The sequence below is a fragment of the Delphinus delphis genome, chromosome 8 (genome assembly GCF_949987515.2).
Source record: "Delphinus delphis chromosome 8, mDelDel1.2, whole genome shotgun sequence".
NCBI classification, from domain to species: Eukaryota; Metazoa; Chordata; class Mammalia; order Artiodactyla; family Delphinidae; genus Delphinus; species Delphinus delphis.
The window spans coordinates 72,338,109-72,357,079 of record NC_082690.1 but is presented as its reverse complement, the minus strand read 5'-3'; the positions used below and the strand labels follow the sequence as shown (position 1 = coordinate 72,357,079).

General features: G+C 52.0%; 1 protein-coding gene across 2 annotated transcripts in view; it reads left to right on the top strand.

The window, feature by feature from the left end:
• The window catches only part of USH1C (USH1 protein network component harmonin), a 52,267-nt gene that overhangs the window by 6,571 nt on the left and 26,725 nt on the right, over window positions 1–18,971 (top strand). For both annotated transcript variants that reach the window (XM_060017332.1, XM_069540888.1), the window contains exons 2-14: window positions 4,572–4,639; window positions 6,032–6,175; window positions 6,314–6,452; window positions 10,157–10,265; window positions 10,392–10,416; window positions 10,609–10,666; window positions 10,947–11,041; window positions 12,771–12,855; window positions 13,808–13,867; window positions 14,028–14,084; window positions 14,390–14,532; window positions 15,591–15,656; window positions 16,024–16,148. In XM_060017332.1, the coding sequence (XP_059873315.1) occupies window positions 4,572–4,639; window positions 6,032–6,175; window positions 6,314–6,452; window positions 10,157–10,265; window positions 10,392–10,416; window positions 10,609–10,666; window positions 10,947–11,041; window positions 12,771–12,855; window positions 13,808–13,867; window positions 14,028–14,084; window positions 14,390–14,532; window positions 15,591–15,656; window positions 16,024–16,148 (1,174 nt within the window). The remainder of the gene's footprint in view (window positions 1–4,571; window positions 4,640–6,031; window positions 6,176–6,313; window positions 6,453–10,156; window positions 10,266–10,391; window positions 10,417–10,608; window positions 10,667–10,946; window positions 11,042–12,770; window positions 12,856–13,807; window positions 13,868–14,027; window positions 14,085–14,389; window positions 14,533–15,590; window positions 15,657–16,023; window positions 16,149–18,971) is intronic.

Genomic DNA, 18,971 nt, shown 5'->3' with positions numbered 1-18,971 from the left:
ATACAGTTTTTTGTAGATAGTGGCCTCATTGGGACTTCTGTGCCCAGCATCAAGGGGGATCCAAGAAAAGGAAAAGCTTTCTAAATCTAGCTATAGAAAGAAGACATGGTCTTGCACACAGTAGGTGCTCAGTAAATGTGTATTGGACAAATGCAAACAAGAAAGTTCTGTCTGGTAAGTGGATATCATGTGGGAGTTAGAAAACAAGCAGGGGTTTTGGAGCCAGCAGGCATCTCATCTCTCCCACTTCTCTGAGCCTCGATTTCCTCATCTGTCTAATGGGGATAATAATATCCATCCACTTAGAGGGTTGTTGAGAGGTTAAAGATAATGCAAGTAAAGTTCTTCAGACATGATGGCCAGTCTGTAAGCAGAGTCTGTACTGAATGAGGGAGCCGGGCAAGAAGGGCCTCGGGCTGGGAGGCCCGTGAGGCGGCTCTGGGCTGGGCACGGTCAGGAAAGACTCTAGAAGAGGGGGCTTGGACTCCCCTTAAATGAAGGCAGGGGTCAGGTGGGAGGAGGGAGGGCAATCCCTCTTGCTTGGGTCTGGGACCTACTCTTTGTGAGCAGCGGGAACTGAGCTGAGAGGAGCCAGATCCAGGAGGCTGTGTACTAAGAAGCCATGGGAAGGTGACTGGACTGGGCGGAGAGGAAGGAAGGAAGGCTCTAGTCTAAGGCTAAAGGAGTTCACTCGTCATTCAGCAGAAGGCTGAGCACTGTGCACCCGTGTGCATGGCACGGCGCTGTTGAAGACCTACTTGGTGCCAGGTGGGTTACAGGTACCTGAGCTCAAGGTTTCAGGAGAATGGTACAAAGGGCCCAAGGGCAGGGTTCACTGAAGCTGATCCTTGGACTGGTGTGGGCAGACCCCCCTGGGGAGTTTGCTTGAACCCAGATTCCAGGAGGAGGGGATACCATATACATTTTTAAAATATTTAAAAAGTGAAATTTGAATTACAGTGGTGAGGTTACTGCATGTTTGGGCTTCTAGAGAAAGTGCCATGCTTCTCAGTTGTCTTTCTCGGTTCCTTTTAAAGCCCAGAGGCTGAGGTGTGACTGTGTGTTTTCACTCGGGTGTGGTCAGAGAACAAAGCAGTGCTGTTATCCCTGAGTCTCTCTGGAGACATTCCCCGGTGGAGAATGGTCAGGGTCACCAGAGTACCACCATTTTGATTTATCACTTACATTTGTACTTAAAGAGCATTCTACAGAAACCGGGTATGTTTTCCCAGATATAATGGTGTGTGGATAATTTTTTAAATGGATGAGTTGAATTTCTGGGGGTCGATGAAACATTCTGAGTGAGGATGGGAAGGTTCCGATATGTTGGGGGAAGGGTCTGTTCAGCTGCAGCCTGAGTCCCACTTGAGGAATGATGGAGATCCCCAAGGAGATGACCCTGGAGGAGCAGGTAAGGGCAGAACTGAAGGCCAGGATGGGAGTGACCTAAGCGGTGAGAGTGGATGGACATCAGGCTAAGGAGCTGAACTTTGTGGGCTGCCTCAGAAGGAGACTGGTAGGACGTGGTTTCTCAGTGGGGCCTCTGGATGCAGTGGTCAGCATTGGAGGGCTGCCCACAAGGACCAGGAACCTGGGACCCCCAGGAATAGGCTCTTTCCACAAAGAGCATCTCCAGGCGTTCTATGCTTGGCCCAGGAGGGCAGAAAAGCAGAACCCTAGACTTTAACATTGGAAATTGCCTTTGTCTTCCATTCCCACTCTCCACCCAGTGCCTAAATGCTGTCTACCAGGAACAGTGTCTCACTTCTTACATTTAATGATGCAGCAGGAGGCATTTCTGCAAGGAGGGGTGGGAGAGAGCTTCAGTCTTAAGGCCTCAGTGAATAAGAGATTTCCCTCTCCTCTACTTTGTCTTATGTCACCACCCATGGCTGGAATTGAGCTAGAAGCCCTTGGTTGGGCTCTCCTCACTGCAATCAGAGCAGATGGGATTTTTATGCTTCCTTAGAGAACAGAACATCTGCGGTTCCAAGAGTCATCCAAAAGATGTTGTGTTTTCTTTCTTGTTATGAACCAAACCCAAAGGGTTTTCTTAATAGTGCAGAGGAGAGTGGTGGGGATTAGAGATAAGGGAGGTCCTCCTGAGAGCAGAGCGTTTGAAATTTTGGCCTAAGGAGGCCCTGGAATTTTTTCCTCTGGAAGGCCTGACTCACCCACGCAGTGGTGCCAGCAGGAAGAGCATAGGCTTTGGAATCAGATAGACCAAGGTTCAAACCTTAGCACTGTCTCTTATTAGCTGTGGGACCTTGAGTGAGATGGCTGAACCTCTCTGGTCTTCAGTTTCCTCATCTGCAAAATGGTGTGAGAACATCGGCCTTGTAGGGCTGGTGAGATAAACACATGGAATAAAGCCTAGAAAAGCTCCTGGTGCCATCCCATGGTGCAAATATTATTTCCCTTCCCCTTCTGTTCCAGCGATTCCCTTTCTCCCATCTGATTGTGGACGTACCAGGAGGCAGGGGGATGGACAAATCCATTTGATGCTTATTTATTGACCACTTACTATGCGTTAGTCACAAGAGATTTGGAACACACAGACCTCATCTTTCTCTCATGGGGTTTTCTGTCTGATGAAGGAAACAGAGCAATTCACAAAAAAGCAAGTCTTTCATTACAAATTGTGACTGTTACAGTGAAGGAATTGAAGCATCTCTGGGGTGTGGGGGTGCGTTCTGTTTAGGTAGGTGAGCAGGGAGACCTCCCTGGGGAGGAGGCCAGCCATGCAGGGAAGAGGGGAAGCAGTCCAGGCAGAGAAAGCAGCACATGCGATGGCCCTGAGGCTAGAGCGAGTGTGGCCCGTGGGAAGCACTGAAAGGAGGCCCATGCAACCAGTCAGGAGCTGAAGTTGGGCTTTGATAAGTTAAGGTGAAGAATTTGGATCTGAATTTTGTTTTGAGTACAATGAGAAGCTATTAAGTACTCAAGTGTTATGATCCAACTTATTTAAATATTTCTGGCCCCTGATCCTAGGGAAATTCAGAATTTTCCTCTGCTCAGACTCCTCTTCCACAGCCGCATGTGGGCAGCCCAGGCCTATCTTGACGCTGTTCCCCACCCCTCTCTTGCAGGCCCAGGCAGAGCAGGGAGAGAGAGTCCAGGCTGGCCCCTCGTAGAGATGAGCTTTTGGAGGTACCCACTTCTGTGGTGTGTGTAAAAGCCCGGGCTACCACCTAAGGTTCGGTACCACCCACTGTAGCTGATGCTTCTGTCCCCCATCTCTGGCTGGCTGGGAGCCCCTGGCCTGGAGGAGAGGGGCAGTGAAGTAGGAGAAAGCAGCAGTACCCTTCTTGGAGCAGGGGGGATATAAACTTCTGTAGCTGCTGAAGCCCAACTGTGAGTCAGTGAGTGCAGGGCAAGCCTCCTAGGTTATTCTCATCTTTAATGAAATGCTCAGCCTAATTCCAGAGGGACGGGGGTACAGCTAGGTGGAGACAAGAAATCTGTATTCTGTACCCCTCCTGTTCAGTCCAGAAATCCCAAAGGCTGGGTCCAGTACGTCCTCTCTGTGTTGGGACAGACAGATTTCCCCCAACCTTCCAGAGTCCTTAAGATGCCCGTAGAAAAAGGCAAAGATGCCCTGGCCCTCCTCTGAGGACCAATCAGGTGGGAGCTTCCAGCTTCCAGCAGCAGCTTCTCCCTCTGTGGGCTGAGGCCCTGGACCATGCTGTTGGGCCTGGAGGCTGGAGGAGGGAGGGACCCAAGGACCCCTCGAGCCTCCACCCTGCCCTCTTACTCAGTCCTGGGCTGAAGAGAGAGCTAAGGATATAGTGCACAGAGATTCACACTGAGCTGTCCCAGGGAGTGGAATCTGGGGCTCCTGGCCCACCAGCTCCCCTGGGACTGAGGTGCTAATGAAACAGCTCTTGACCCTGACCTTGGACTCCCAGCCATTGACGTCAGTGAAGTTGAAATAATGTAACCCGATTCTCCCCTTGGGGTGGCGGGGGAGGCATACAGGGGCATGGGAAGGGGAAGGACTGACCAGAAGTCAGGGCCGACCCAGCTTAGGCCAGGACTGGACAAGGAAGAATCCAGTGGTAGGGCGCTCCCGGCCGGTGGGATGTGCTCTATGAGCGAGTGGCCTAAATCCTTTCTGAAAGCAGCTATCTGGCACTACAGCCACCATCAGGTAAGACAGTGGGCTTCTTCCAGAGCGGGGAGCTGACATTGGTGTTGCCACACTGGACACAGGTGACATAGCCATGGAGGTGATCGGCAGCATGGCTGCCATGGGGGTGCATTGCTGTCACATGGGGGTTCACGTGTATGGTATGCGTGTGCATCCCTGTGTGCACACGCATCACTCCACCTGGGGACGAGGCTCAGCCTGACCACATCGGATGCTTAGAGGTACTCCTGGGGCCACGTCGGGGTGGTCTGCACAGTCTGATGTGTTGGAGTCAGGGGGCCACCCTGGCTCTGGCTTCCTTCCTCTTCTCACAACCCTGAGGAGATGTGGAGGAGGTCCCCCAGCAGGGGCCTCCCCTTCCCTGGGATCTGCTATCGGGGTGCTGGGCCTGGAGTTGTAATTCTGCCTTTGGGTTTTCCAGGTGGATTTTCTGATTGAAAATGATGCAGAAAAGGACTATCTCTACGATGTGTTGCGGATGTACCACCAGTAAGTGTACTGGGTCCAGCTCCTGTGGGCCACCCCGGGGACCTCTGTCTTCAGGGAAACCTGGGATGGATTGTTCTGAGACAGGAGGACCTCCCCCTCTTATCCTGGGGGGCTCAGGGAGGCTGATGCTCGGTGTTCCTGGGAATCAAATAGACACGCCACTCACTTGTCTCAGCAAATATTTACACAAATACACTGTGTATGGCTCTGTGCTAGCGGATAGGGGTACACGTATAAGCAAGACAGACTGGTTGCTGCCACCTAGTTGCTTACAGTCTGATGGGGGAGGCTGTCAGGTAGCCAGATAGGTTCAACAGAGTGTGATTGCTAGGATAGGACAGGAAATGCCAGCTGGTCCCAGTGCCGGCATCAGATGCCTGTTATCGCTCACCCGCTTTTTGATTCATTCAGCAACATTTATAAGCTCCTGCCACTGGCCGGGCACCATGCAGAATGTGGAAATGAATATCTACTTCCTTTCCTCAACTAACTTGTGGCTTAGTTGGGGGAGATGGACAGACACTAGCAACACAAGGAACTGTAATACAAGTTCCAGTGAAATAACTGCTGAGTAGAGGAAAGCAGGAAAGCAGGAATGTACAGAAAGGAGTTCTCAGTTCTAACTGTGGAGGGAGGATCAAGAAGGCTTGAGCTAGGTTTTTGAAGGGTAAGAAGGATTTTGCTGGGTGGAAATATCAGGGAAGGACATTCCAGGGTGAGAGATCAACATAAGCAATGGTTCAGAGATGTGAAAGCACAGGTTGTGACAGAGACCATAACAGCCACCAGCCTGGGCAGTTCCACAGAAACAGGTCATGGAGGCCCTGAGCCTACCAAGAAGGATGGACTGTGTCCTCTGGGCAGTGGGGAGCCATCGAAGGGTTTTGAGAAGGGGAGCAATTTACATTTTAAAAAAAGATGGGCTGAGAGTGAGCCAGTCAGCTGGCAGCTGGAGAGGTGCTGGCCCCAGACGTTGAGGGTCTGAACGGTCTGAGGTGGAAGCTTGTGAGAGATAGTATGAGGCTGCAGCTCAGAGCAGGAAACAAGGGGATGAGAGGGCTCACCGCCATCTCACAGAGGTTTCCTGTCTGGAAGGATGCTGGGCTTCAGAAGTAGCAGAGCTGACTTTGAATCCTGGCTTGATTTCATCCGCAGGATGAGTGAACAACCCCTACTTCGATGGTTTCCTTGAGATACTTACATGGGAGAACGGACTCTTCTGAGGCATCCGACCCATCGATAGGGGCTCTGGGCATTTCAGGAGAGTTCTCCTCAATCCAAGGCCTGGGCCCAGTGGGTGGGGACCCAGCCCAGGACTGCTTCCTCTGGGAATCCTGGGGTCTCAGAGGTCATGGCTAAGGGGGAGGCTTCAGGGTCCCTGTGTCTCTGCAGAACCATGGACGTGGCCGTGCTTGTGGGAGACCTGAAGCTGGTCATCAACGAGCCCAGCCGCCTGCCCCTGTTTGACGCCATCCGGCCTCTGATCCCGCTGAAGCACCAGGTGGAGTACGACCAGCTAACCCCCCGGCGCTCCAGGTGCGGAGGGAGCCGCAGGCCGGAGGCGGGGCGGGGGAGAGGTCACCCTGGGATGGACAGGGTCGCTCACGAGTGGATGGGGCAGCGCTGGCCATCAGGCCAGAGCTGGGCCGTCACCAGTCCCTCCTCCCTTGGCAGGAAGCTGAAGGAGGTGCGTCTGGACCGGCTGCACCCCGAAGGCCTCGGCCTCAGCGTGCGTGGTGGCCTCGAGTTTGGCTGCGGGCTCTTCATCTCCCACCTCATCAAAGGTGGCCAGGCAGACAGCGTCGGGCTCCAGGTGAGCGAGCAGAGCTCGGGGGATGTGGGGACCAAGCCCTCAGGCTTCCTGCCTCCGCCTCATTCACTCACTAGGCTGTGTGGTGTAACGTGGTCACCTCGCCCTTCTGAGCCTTTGGGAGAGGGAAAGGGTGACGTATCCTGGCAGAGTGTCCTTGGGCCTCTACAAGTGTGGCTGCAGGCACTTGCCTGTTTTCTTTTTTCTTCTTTCAGTTTTTATTGGCGTAGAGTTGATTTACAGTGTTGTCTTAGCTTCAGGTGTACAGCAAAGTGAATCAGTTACACATATACATATATCCACTCTTTTTTAGATTCTTTTCCCATATAGGCCATTATAGAGTATTGGGTAGAGTTCCCTGTGCTGTACAGTATGTCCTTATCTATTTTGTGTATAGTAGTGTGTTGCCTGTTTTCTTGAGTGGAGCTGAGAACCTGGCTCCCAGCTGTTGCTGCCCCTGCTGCACTGCACCCCACCTCCCTTATGTCTGAAGGCAGAGCATAATTATGTCCTGACACCTGAAGTTCTGGACACATAGCCTTCTCCCTGGAAGGGAAAAGGAAATACTGGCATAGTGCAGTGCTTCAGAGCATAGACTCTGGAGCTGGAATGTCCTGGCTTTGCTATTCATTAGCTGTGTGACTTTGATGAAATTACTTAACCCCCTGCCTCAGTTTCCTCATCTGTAAAATGGGATGATGATACTAGTACTTACCTCATCAGGTTGTTAGGCCAGAATAAATGAATTCATATTACAAAGTACTTGTATCAGTATCTGGCACATAAATGCTGTGTGTTAGTTTGCAGAAAACAACGTGCATTTTACGCTCCCAGAATATATATGATTTGTTTGCTTAAGGAAACACACACACACACACACACACACACACACACACACACACACACACACAATGCAAAGCAGTTACTTGTTGGAGGGGGAGCTGGAGTGGATGGGGGATAAGGTGAGATGGAGTCTTTTAAGGCTACGTCTTTTAATATTATTTGGCTGATTTGAATCATATGAATGTACTATTTTTTTCTAAATTCTTTTTATTGAAGTATAGTTGATTGATGTGTTAATTACTGCTGTACAGCAAAGTGACTCAGTCATAAACATATATACATTCTTTTCCATATTCTTTTCCATTATGGTTTATCACCGGATATTGAATATAGTTCCCTGTGCTGTACCATAGAACCTTGTTGTTTATCCATTCTATATATACCAGTTAACGCTGTGTGTTTGTTAAGCAAGCAGAGAGGGAGATTTAATAAACACCTATAATGTGCCAGGTAACATGTTGACAGCCAGTTCTCACTGTATGCCTGGGCTTTCTCATCCCCATTTTACAGAGTTGATAGAAGATCAGGGACTTGACTAGAGTCACACAGCCAGTAAATAGCAAAGCCAGGATTTGAACCTGGGTCTCCTGACTGCCAAGTCCAGGGATCTCTCTTCAGCACCCCAGGGTCCCCTCCCTTGGGGTCGCCACGCCTCAGTGTCTGGGCAGAGATGGGCAGACCTCCAGGTCTCGCTCCTGCCAGAGCCCAGCGCTGTGTTTTTATATGTCCAGACAGAAGAGGCCCTCCCACCCCCGCCCAGGGCCTCCAGCATGTTTGTTACCAGCATCCCAATCTGGGCTGCCAAGCCAGGGGCTTCAGGGGCCCTGACGGCTAATGGTACAAGACACCGTGGAGTGGGAGGTGGAAACTGGGAGCTGACAGACATCGCTTTGTTCTAAATCCCTGTCTCACGGCTCACTGGTAGCGTCTGAAATTTCAGCCCCTTCATTATTCCTCTCCTGTGCCACACATTTTCCAGCCCAGAAACACAGCCAGAGAAAAAACATAATGAGCTCTTCTCTTGGCGTCAGCTGAGCCCTCTTTTTTTTCCAGGGTGAGGTCTCCTCCTAGGACAAGCACTTCTCAACGATTCCTCCATGATTGGGGGCCTCAGGGCGTTTTAATGAAACGTAGACTTTTACCTTCCTGCCTGTTTCTCAGGCTTATGAATTATCAACCCTTTCTCGGGTTAACGGGCTCATCTCTCCTTTGTGCCGCTGTCCCTCAGATCGTCATTTCACTGTTGCCCTTGCACAAAGGGCCTTTTGCAGGGCTCCACGCGGGAGCGAGAGGGAGAGGAAAGTCAATCCTGCAAGCTGAGCCGGGGGTTGTGTGGGAATCGTTCCACTGGGGTCCCGGGCAGGTTCCCTTTTGGAACAACACAGGGAGCTTCACTCAGAGCAGCTTGGGGAAAACATCTGCATCTATTCACCTGTCTGGGTGGGGTTCATGTTTCTGGGGAGATCGCATGTCTGAGGGCGGGGGAGGGGCATGTTCAGACACAGCCTGGCTCAACTGAAGGTCCCGTTGATTTGACCTGTGAGGCTGGGCCCCGAGTGGGGGCCTTGGACCCAGCCCTGGGACTCCTCCATCTCTGCACTTGTCCCCCTACTGGAGTTATTTTAGATTTTTGTCCAAGTGTATCCTGTCTGAACCTACGTCCTCTGCCCTGCACGACTTGCTGTATAGTCCAAGGCTAGAGAATAATTCTGTGTGCCTTGGTTGTCCCAGCTGTAAAATGGACAGAGTTATCCCTGCCTTTCCTATGGGACTTGAGGGCTCTGTCAGGTGGCAAGGATCCAGAGAGGACAGGACACAGGGAACCGCAGCCAAGCTTGGCCAGAGTCCCTTCTCTTCTGCTTCCAGACACCCAAGAGACAACACTTGTCTGTCAGGGAGCCCTGATGTCAAATCTCAGCAGCACTGTTCACTAGCTGGGTGACCTTGAGCAAGTCACCTCACCTCTCTGAGCCTCAGTTTCCTCATCTGATTAACAGACACGCAGAGTTGTTGTGAAGAACTGCTGCAAGGAGGCCATCCAGCCATCCTCCTTCCATGAGAAGGCCCCAGAAACCTAGAGGGGTCCTTAGTGACCGCCCCCCCTGCCCCTGTCGCGCCTCTTTGAGCCCCTTGCCAGACCACTGAGAAGACGGGGGTCTGGGTCCAGGTGTGGAAGGGAAGTGTTTGGGTGACAATAGGGAGAAGGTGACTCTGGGGGTTGTTGTAAAGGGTAGGTGTTGGCCTGGAGGACCCCTCAGAGGCTATGTGCCCACCCAGCCCCCAGACCTCACTGAGAGTCAAGCTGCGTCCCCTACACTTACTAACAAGTCTCTAAAGGGTCAGCATGTGTGGTGTGAGGTAGTCCGCCAGCTGACCTGCCCTGGCCTCAGGCTGGAGAGGGTCGGGTCATCCACGATCCAGTCCCTGCTCTGTAGCTAATGATTGTGACTGTGGACAAAACATCACCTCCTGGGCCTCAGTTTCAACTGATGTCTGAGGATCCTTCCAGCCCCGTAGTTATTAAATGGGGAGCTTCAGGACTGATCCCCAGGGCCAAGGTGCTCGGAGGACAAAGGCCAGGGAAGAGCTGCTTGAATCTTGTTGGAGGGTCACCCTTCGCATGAATTCCAGAACCTGATGGTGCCCCAGTGGGTGGAAGGGACAGAGTGAGGGTACAGAATCCTGACTTCTCCTCCCAGCTCTGCTACCCGCTCTCTGTGCCCCTCGCCCCCATCTTGGTTCCCCCATCTGTAAAATGGGCAGAAAGACTTCTGGAGAGCAGGCCAGGAGTATCTGGCCATGAGCCTGCCCAGCTGCCCGATGCTTCCTCACCCCGGTGCGTCTTCTCTCTGCCTGTGGTTAAGGTAGGGGATGAGATCGTCCGGATCAATGGGTATTCCATCGCCTCCTGCACCCATGAGGAGGTCATCAACCTCATCCGCACCAAGAAGACTGTGTCCATCAAAGTGAGACGTGAGTGAGGCCAGAGCACGGGGGTGCTGACGGTGGGGCAGGGTGGGGCACCTGGTGGTACCCAGCTCCTAGGGGAGGAAGGAAGGGCAGAGGAGCCATCCTAATCCCCATGCCTTTCTCCCACAGACATCGGCCTGATCCCTGTGAAGAGGTGAGCAGGACCCTCCTCTGCAGGCAGACTCCTCCCTATGGGCTCAGGGTCCTGGATCAGCCTGGGGTCTGGCCAGCACTGCCCCTGGGCCAGTGATGGTGCAGGCTTCAGATGGGGAAGATTTGGATTTGGGGCCTGGTGCCTCAAACATCTCTCCCTAATGACCCGCCTTCTACTCTCCCCTGCCATCAGCTCTCCCGATGAGCCCCTCAAATGGCAGTATGTGGATCAGTTTGTGTCGGAATCTGGGGTAAGGGCAGGACCGCCGGTGATGGGGGCTGGATGGGGTAGCTGGTCCTGAAGGAAGGCCTTCTCTAGGGATGTGTCCTCAGGGGCTTCATATAGGCCCCCAACACATCCAGAATGCCCCTGTGGGTGGTGGCCCAGCTGGTATAGACGCACACTCCCAGGGACAAAACGGCAGTCGGGCTCACGTGGGGACAGCATCGCTCGCCCCGAAGGCCTTGTGAGCACAAGAGGCCCCTTGCACAATGCGGACACCCGGTGACCTTATCGTCTCCCTCCCTCAGGGTGGGCAGACCAGCCTGGGCTCCCCCAGCAGTCAGGAGAACAAGGAGAAGAAGGTCTTCATCAGCCTGGTGGGCTCCCGGGGCCTTGGCTGCAGGTGGGTGGCAGGTACGCCCTGGGGCTCACTCATGGCCAGCAGACCCCAATAGGTCCCTCACACCACTCCCCTTTCTCACTGCTGCTTCTGAGGAGACTTTTGTCCACTAGTGATGACACTTCTTGGTGCTTGTTTTCCCCTCTGAGCTTCACAACAGCCCTGTAGGGCCAGAGGGACAGCTCTAACAGGCCCATTTTACAGAGGAGGAAACTGAGGCCCAAAGGCAGAGCCATGTTCCTTTGGTGGGCCCTCAAGTCATGCAAAAGGAACCTGTCAAGCTGATCATCTCTGTCACAGTTCCCTTCTCACTTATTACCTTGTGGCTTCCTTAGGAGGCAGCCAGGGAGTTGCAAACAGGCATTGAGTCTCATGGGGCATTCTTGTTAAGCACACGGGTACTGCAGTTAGAGATCTAGGCCCTGCTGTGCCACCTATGAGCTCTAGAACCTTGGACTAGTTACTTAACCACCCTGACCCTCAGTTTCTTTTATTTATTTATTTGTTTGTTTGTTTGTTTTGGTTGCATCAGGTCTTAGTTGCGGCAGGTGGGCTCCTTAGTTGCAGCTCGCCAGCTCCTTAGTTGCGGCACGTGGACTCCTTAGTTGTGGCATGCGAATTCTTAGTTGCGGCATGCATGTGGGATCTAGTTCCCTGACCAGGGATCAAATCCGGGCTCCCTGCATTGGGAGCACAGAGTCTTAACCACTGTGCCACCAGGGAAGTCCCCTCAGTTTCTTTCTCTATAAATCAGCAGTAATAGTCCCCATATCACAAGGCTGTTGTGAGGAAGAGTGAGATGACAGAATGAAGTACCAAGCTTAGTGCCTGGCAGGTAGTAAGCAGTTCATAAATATTAGCTATTATTATTTGTCTTTTTTTTTTTTGACCGCACCACGAGGCTTGTGCGATCCTAGTTCCCCGACCAGAGATTGAATCTGGGCCTTTGGCAGCGAAAGCGCAGAGTCCTAACCACTGGACCACCAGAGAATTCCCTAAGTTATTCTTCTTATTTCCATTCCATCACATTTCTGACAAGCATAAGTGATTAAAAAAAAAAAAAGTCCCTCCTTTCTAAGAAATTATAGCTTAATATAGAAGCCAACCACATAAATAGTTCCAGTATTGAGGGACTCTGTCACGGAGCTGCATTCTGGGTCAGGCGTGGCAAATAAGTTTTCCATCCTGTGCTCTCTCTAGTCAGTTAGTGGTGGCTGCCCTGGAGTACTATTTTGAAAAGAACTTTAATGCTGTATCTAGGCGTAGGTGGAAAAGAGTGTGGCGATTGATTAGTGATATCTGCCACAGATCTGGGAGGGGAGATTAACAAACAGTACAAGTGCCATCCTTGCTGTAGGTGTTTTAGGAGCACGGGGAAGGGAGCAACCAGCTTAGTCAGGGGATAGAATAAGGAGATTGGTTAAAACCTTGGAGAGGAGATAACATTTGAGTGTTGAGGAATGCATAGGAAAATGCTAGAAAGAGAGAAGAAACAGCATATGCAATAGGTTGGATGAGAGGTTGGGTAGGGGGAATTAGACGTAGCTTTCTGTTGGTAGTTGCCACAGGGAAATGAGGCTGGACAGGTAGACAGAGGCTGAACAGGTAGATGACAGAGGGCTTGGGTACTGAGCTCATGCGTGACCTGGACACACAGGCATGGGGGCCAGTCATTGCAAATGAGCAAGCACTGAGGAGCAGAGGCTCACCTCATCTCCCGAATCTCCCACAGCATTTCCAGCGGCCCCATCCAGAAACCTGGCATCTTCATCAGCCACGTGAAGCCTGGCTCCCTGTCTGCTGAGGTGGGGCTGGAGGTGAGTGACCCTGGGCCTGCCCCAGTGGGGCCCCTGTGGGGTGCAGGGTCAGACTGTGATCGCACAGGAATGGAGCACGTGCTTTCCCACACAGCCCTCTCTCAACACTCACTGGCTGATGATTCCTACTAACCCCCAAAGGGAAGGCTTCACAGAGCGGGTGACATTTGAGCCTTTCTCCAGCCCTTCTCCAGCTCTGAGAGCCTTTGGTCCTGAGCTTGGGATGTAGTAATAATAATCAGAATTGACATTCATTGAGCGTTAACTGGATTGGACATTGTTCTAAGCCCTTTAAAATGTATAAGAACTCTGAAAATTAGGTACTATCGTTAGCCTCATTTTACAGATGAGGAAACTGAGAGCCAGAGAAAGATCTTTCCAAGATCATGTACGTAGTATGGCAGGGCTGGGATTCAAACCTAGGTGGTCTGATTCCAGAGCTAGATAGAACTCTTAACCTCTTCTTTGGACAAGTTATTTCCTCTTTCTCTGCTTCAGTTTCCTATCCTGTAAAATGGGGGTACTAGCCTTCCTTCTGGGGTCATTGTGTAGATTAAATGTATTAATACATGTGCTTAGAACTGTGTCTGGTACCTACTGAGGGATCGATTAACGTTAGCTATTATACTAATTATTATTATGACTCCACACAGAATCTACTATAGGAGAAGCTTAAAGGCTCGTAAGTCTACAAACTGAGTTTTTAAAGCAAATGTCGTAAATTCAGCCAAAGTAATGAACTTATAAAGGTGTAATATTTGACAACTGATGAAAGAGATATGGGGTGGAGGAGCCCTGGGAGGACCCTATTGGAACTCTGCTCTTTCGGAAGAGTTGAGGTACAGCTACTTGAAGACCCAACGTCTGATGCTGACCTCCAGGGGGAGCTCTTCCAACAGACTGAGTGTACAGATAATACAAACATGCTGATCCCTCTCCATTTCTCCACCAGCCAGGGGACCAGATTGTCGAAGTCAATGGCATCGACTTCTCCAACCTGGACCACAAGGAGGTGAGATGTGGGTTTTTCACCTTCTGGCTGCGATCCTCTCTGCTGTCCTCTTCTCACCTACGTCCCCCTTGCCACAATGTCTGAAACCTTCTGTGCTCTCCAGAGGCCTCAACTACTCTGATCTGTCAGGTCTCAGCTGACTATCTGCCTGTCCCCACAGGCCGTGAACGTGCTGAAGAGTAGCCGCAGCCTGACCATCTCCATCGTAGCCGGAGCTGTAAGTCCAGAACGAGCTGGTGGGGGCCCCGTGACCCCTGACCTGCAGCCCAGCTGCTCAGACCCCTGATCTCTGACACACACTCGTGGGAAAGGCCAAGGGGTCTCCTTCCCTGAAGCTCTGATAGCAGCTGGGGAGGATTTCTGCCCAGCCAGAAGCTTGGGTCAGACAGAGCAGGAGCCACAATGCCTGACATGGGGGGCCACGGAGATGAGAAGGCAACCCAAATCTTGGCCCTCAAACTCTGGCAGTGGACTTCTAGGTTCCCAGGGGACTGAGCAAGGCACCTCTTTTCTCCCCATGAGGGCCGGGAGCTGTTCATGACAGACCGGGAGCGGCTGGAAGAGTTCCGGCAGCGCGAGCTGCAGCGACAGGAGCTTCTGATGCAGAAGCGTCTGGCGATGGAATCCAACAAGATCCTCCGGGAGCAGCAGGAGATGGAGCGGCAGTGAGTGTGGCCAGCCAGGAGGCCCCTGCCCTGCCCTCCCAGACCACTGTACCATCCCACCTGCCTTTCTTCCTGCCCACTGCATCCTGAGCTGACTTTATTCTCTCCCTCGAGGCCTGTCTTCAGACCGGATGGGTTCAGTGATGCTCAGTGGAAGCATTCCCTGCCTCCAGACCATGAGGCTCCTCCCTCCTTGCCAAGGAAAGCCCTTGATTTCCAAGACCCAGGAATATGGAAAATAGGATGCTACTAGCAATAACTAACATTTGTCAAGTGCCAGCCATGTGGCTGGCATTGTATTAGGGCCTTGTTTACGTTCCTCAACTGAATTCCCATAATAGCCCTGGGAGATAGATGGTATTAACCCATTTTATAGGTGAGGAGACTGAGACTCAGAGAGGTTACACCACTTGTGTACAAAGTCAGACATGGCTAAGCTGTGGAATTCATACCCAGGCAGTTTGGCTGCCCCATCTATGGTGATCAGAACTACCCCCCACCAACCCCAGAGTGGCTGGGATGATGACTGAGAGAATTCATAAGTCAAAAACTATTGTCAAAATCCCAATCCAGATACATTCTATGAGCATAATAAGAATTTGGGAAAGGAAAGTGGACAGGATCTTTCCACCTCTCCCTTCACAGAATTTGCCTGAAGAACCACCCTGGGTGGTACCTCTGCCCATTACTCTGGCCTTGCTTAGCAGCCCCGGCTTTGCCCCTGGGGTCTGGGGCCCTCCTCTGGGAGGACCTCACTCAGTCAGTCACTTTATGCTGGTGTTTAGAGGTGGCTGCATGGCATGTGGCCTGCACTGAACTGCCTCCAGTCTCCCGCAGTGCAGAATCTCTGCTCAGCAGTGCCAGACGAAACCACACAAGAGCACAGGATCCAGACTTTTCTGGATCCTCTTTCCCAGCATCCAAATTTCGTCCAGGCATCCTTGGAAAGGAGCCTGGAAGGAATATTTAAAACTTTTCTCAAATCAGAGGTTAGCTGCAAGGAAGAGTTAACTTCTCTGACATAGACTCCAACATGCCAACTTGCATTTGTGTTTCAGAAGGAAAAAGGAAATTGCCCAGAAGGCAGCAGAGGAAAATGAGAGATACCGGAAGGAGATGGAACAGTGAGTGCCTTGGCCCCATGTGTCTGCACACACATGTCTGTGCGTGGACGTGAGTGTACTCGCGGGAGTGCGGCCCCAGAGGCCACCTCCAGGCCCAGTTTACCTGGCCCTCTTGTCCCCTTGTGGACCGTCCTTTATTTGTGGTCATTCCATAATCCTAGTAAAACCCATCATATTAGGGTAACTGGAATACAGTCTTGTAACTGTCAGGGTGGCATTCACACCTGATTTAGAATACAAGTGCCAGGGACTCGTTTTCGTCATAGCTACAACCACGTGGCTTCTCCCCAGGCTGGTTGGCGTTCCCCAATAGGCAGAAGGCAGGCCTGCAAAGGTTCTGACTCCAGTCACAGGCGTCTTATTTCAGGATCGTGGAGGAGGAAGAGAAGTTTAAGAAGCAGTGGGAAGAAGACTGGGGCTCAAAGGAACAGCTCCTGTCGTCTAAAACCATCACCACCGAGTTGCACCCAGTACCCCTTCGCAAGCCAAAGTGTATGTATCATGTGCCAGGGGAGAGGGGGCTTCCTTCTGGGGCTGGGGATGTCTAGACAAAGATAGAGGTCTCCCGCCACTCACCACCACCTGCCCAGGTGAACAGGCCATGGCTCTCTCTTCATGGAGGGGCAGCCAGTTGCCAGGAGCTGTCTGCCAGGGCATTGGGATGGCTGGGATCTGCCTGCCTTCCTTGTCCTGGGGGCCTGCTGCCAGGCTCTCCCCCATGACACAGACTCAGGCATGTGCCCTTGGACTTCTGAAGAAGGGCTGGAGAGCTGTGGCAAAAGCGAACTGCTGATGGGATTATCATCCTAGTGTGTCAGGTGTTGTGTCCTCCTCTTGCCCGGTTCTGAATTGGGGCTGGGGTAAAACAGCAAGAAAGAGGGGAAGGGGCTCACGTGAGAGAAGGACTCTGGTGGTCCAAGGCTGGTGAGCAATTGCAGGAGGAGCTTACCGAAGTGCCCCTACCGCCTGCATCCCTGTGTGTGGACTGCAGTCATGCCACTCCGAGGATGGAGCCGGGGAGAGAACTGTGTGACACTCCCAGGCACCAAACTGCAGCCATCCTTGGGCCTCAGCAACCTCTGCCCTTCCCATCTCCTTTCTTCCTCTGTCCTGTGTTCCCATGTCCACTTGAAGTCCAGGCCCCCACCACGTGCTCCCCCGTCCACCTGCTCTCCACCCCAACTCCCAGGATGTCACGTCTCTACAAGGGGCAGCTCACACCACCAGGGCAGGGTTGGGGGCTCAGTCTCAGTGCTTCTTCAGTGGGGTAGTGGTGGGGAGCCAGGAGCCAGGCAGCTTGGGGGGCCGTGGCAGTCACAGGTCCAGGATGCCTGGTTGGGCCTTTACTCGCTGACTTGACAGCTGTTTCGATTTGTACTTGACACAAGGCAGATTCTACTCCAGCTGACTGTGCTCAGCCGACCTTGGACCCTCCCAGTATGAGGCAAGTCTGCACCTAAGCACCAAGGTTCCCCCACTTCCCCTGTGCAGCAGCCATTTGGGATCCTGTGATGGGGTCCGGACAGCTTTGGCCCCAACTTTGAATCATACTCGAGCCCTAGAGGGACATCAACTTGCCAACCCAGGCCACTTGGGTCAACAAGAGGCGCAGGGCATCTGGATGGTTCCACGTCACCCCTCCCTGGTGCAGGGCAAGCATCTCCCAGCACATTTCTTGCTGGAACCGGGGCAATGTCATCTCGGATCCTCTCCGAAGGACAAAGCACTTTCTCATCAGCCGCCCCCATGACATTCGGTATGAGTTGAGGATGTGGCCAGAGCTAGATTCCCGGCGAATAATCTGTGCCTTAGACAGGTAGCTAATTTGTTCTTTGGAGTGAAATAGGAGCTTCCGAAAGAGAGAAATCGATTTTAATTGCTTCTCATGAAAGTAATCCCAGTCAATTTAGTACCTTCCTAGAAATTGGGTCTTGGCCTCAAAGCAAACACACCCTCTCAGGAACTGTGAAAAATAAAAGCCCTTTCTCTAGCTATTTATTCAGTGCTTTTCGACCAAATCAAGCTTCTTGAATAAAAGGAGCAAAAGCTTTCCCTTTGCTGGAGATGTAAATGTCTTCTAAGGGAACGGGAGGAAGCAAGTGATTGAGGACCAGGCTCTGCCGGCCTGAGCTGAGGCAGCCAGGCCACCGCCATCCATTTGCATCTGCATCGGCAGTTTAATTTTACTTTGGAGATTAGGCAGGAAGTGCAGGAAGGCCTCTGGGCCAGCTCAGTTCCCACCTTTTCCCCATTCCTCGAAGGCTGGAATGGTCTCTGCCTTTTAGGGCCAACAGGCCAGGCTGCAGCCAGCCCCTCCCTGACCACTCTTCAATCTGGGGGTCCAGTCAGCTGACAGGTTCTACCTGACTCAGGTGTCTTGTGCCTGTGTGGAGCCAGCATTTTTGAACAGACAGGAAAGAGTGTGAAGCATCTCTTGCCTGGAAAACGAAGCCACTCATCCTAATGATCAGGGGGGACCGACTGCTCCCCTCCCCGCCTGCTTCCCAGGGGCTCTGCCTGCCTACCCACGACCGACCTCAATGTTGAGCAGAACCTCAACATTGCACTGAGCCCTCAAAGCCAGGACGTACAGTCACAGAGGCCCCAGAATAGCTTTCCTTAGCAAAAGCAAAAGGGGGCAGAGGGGTAATTAAGGTTCCCAGAGCTGGAAGGAGGCTTGAAAGATAAGAAGTTTAAATAAGAGCTTTCCAGCCTTCTCATCAAGGACCCCATCTATTAGCCCCCAATCCCATTAGACCCCATGGTTTGGAAGTTGAGTTTTTTCCTACTACACTATTAAGTAATCATTTGTATTCACTGTTTTATTAAGCAGTCCCTCTTGTTAGCAAGAAAGCATCAGTGTTCCATTGTTGAGTAAATATAAACCGAGCCAAAAGCAAAGGAACTTACGTATAGCCTTTTCATAGGTTAATAGGCCAGCTCTTCTAATTAATAGTTTGAAATATTAATAAGCAGCTCATAGCAGACTCAAACACTACTTTCCAGGGCACCAGGGAGGCCAGAGTCCAGGTTAGAAATCACTGGAAAGGACAGTTTGCTATTCTCCACATTAGGTCAGAATTCATGTCTTTCTAAGCACACGCGCCCCTTTTACCCCTTGGGACCTCCTCACCTCCTCAGGATCCCAAACTTCTGTCTGCTGCCCCCACACACAGTTCTGACATTCCCTGGGGACCCAGAGCTCCAAGGGTGATGAGAAGAAGCTGGGAGGATCTGTTTCCCATTGCAAGCCCTTGGCATCAAACGTGTATAGTACTCAGATATTCCTGTCATCAGTACTGCACCTCCTGTTTC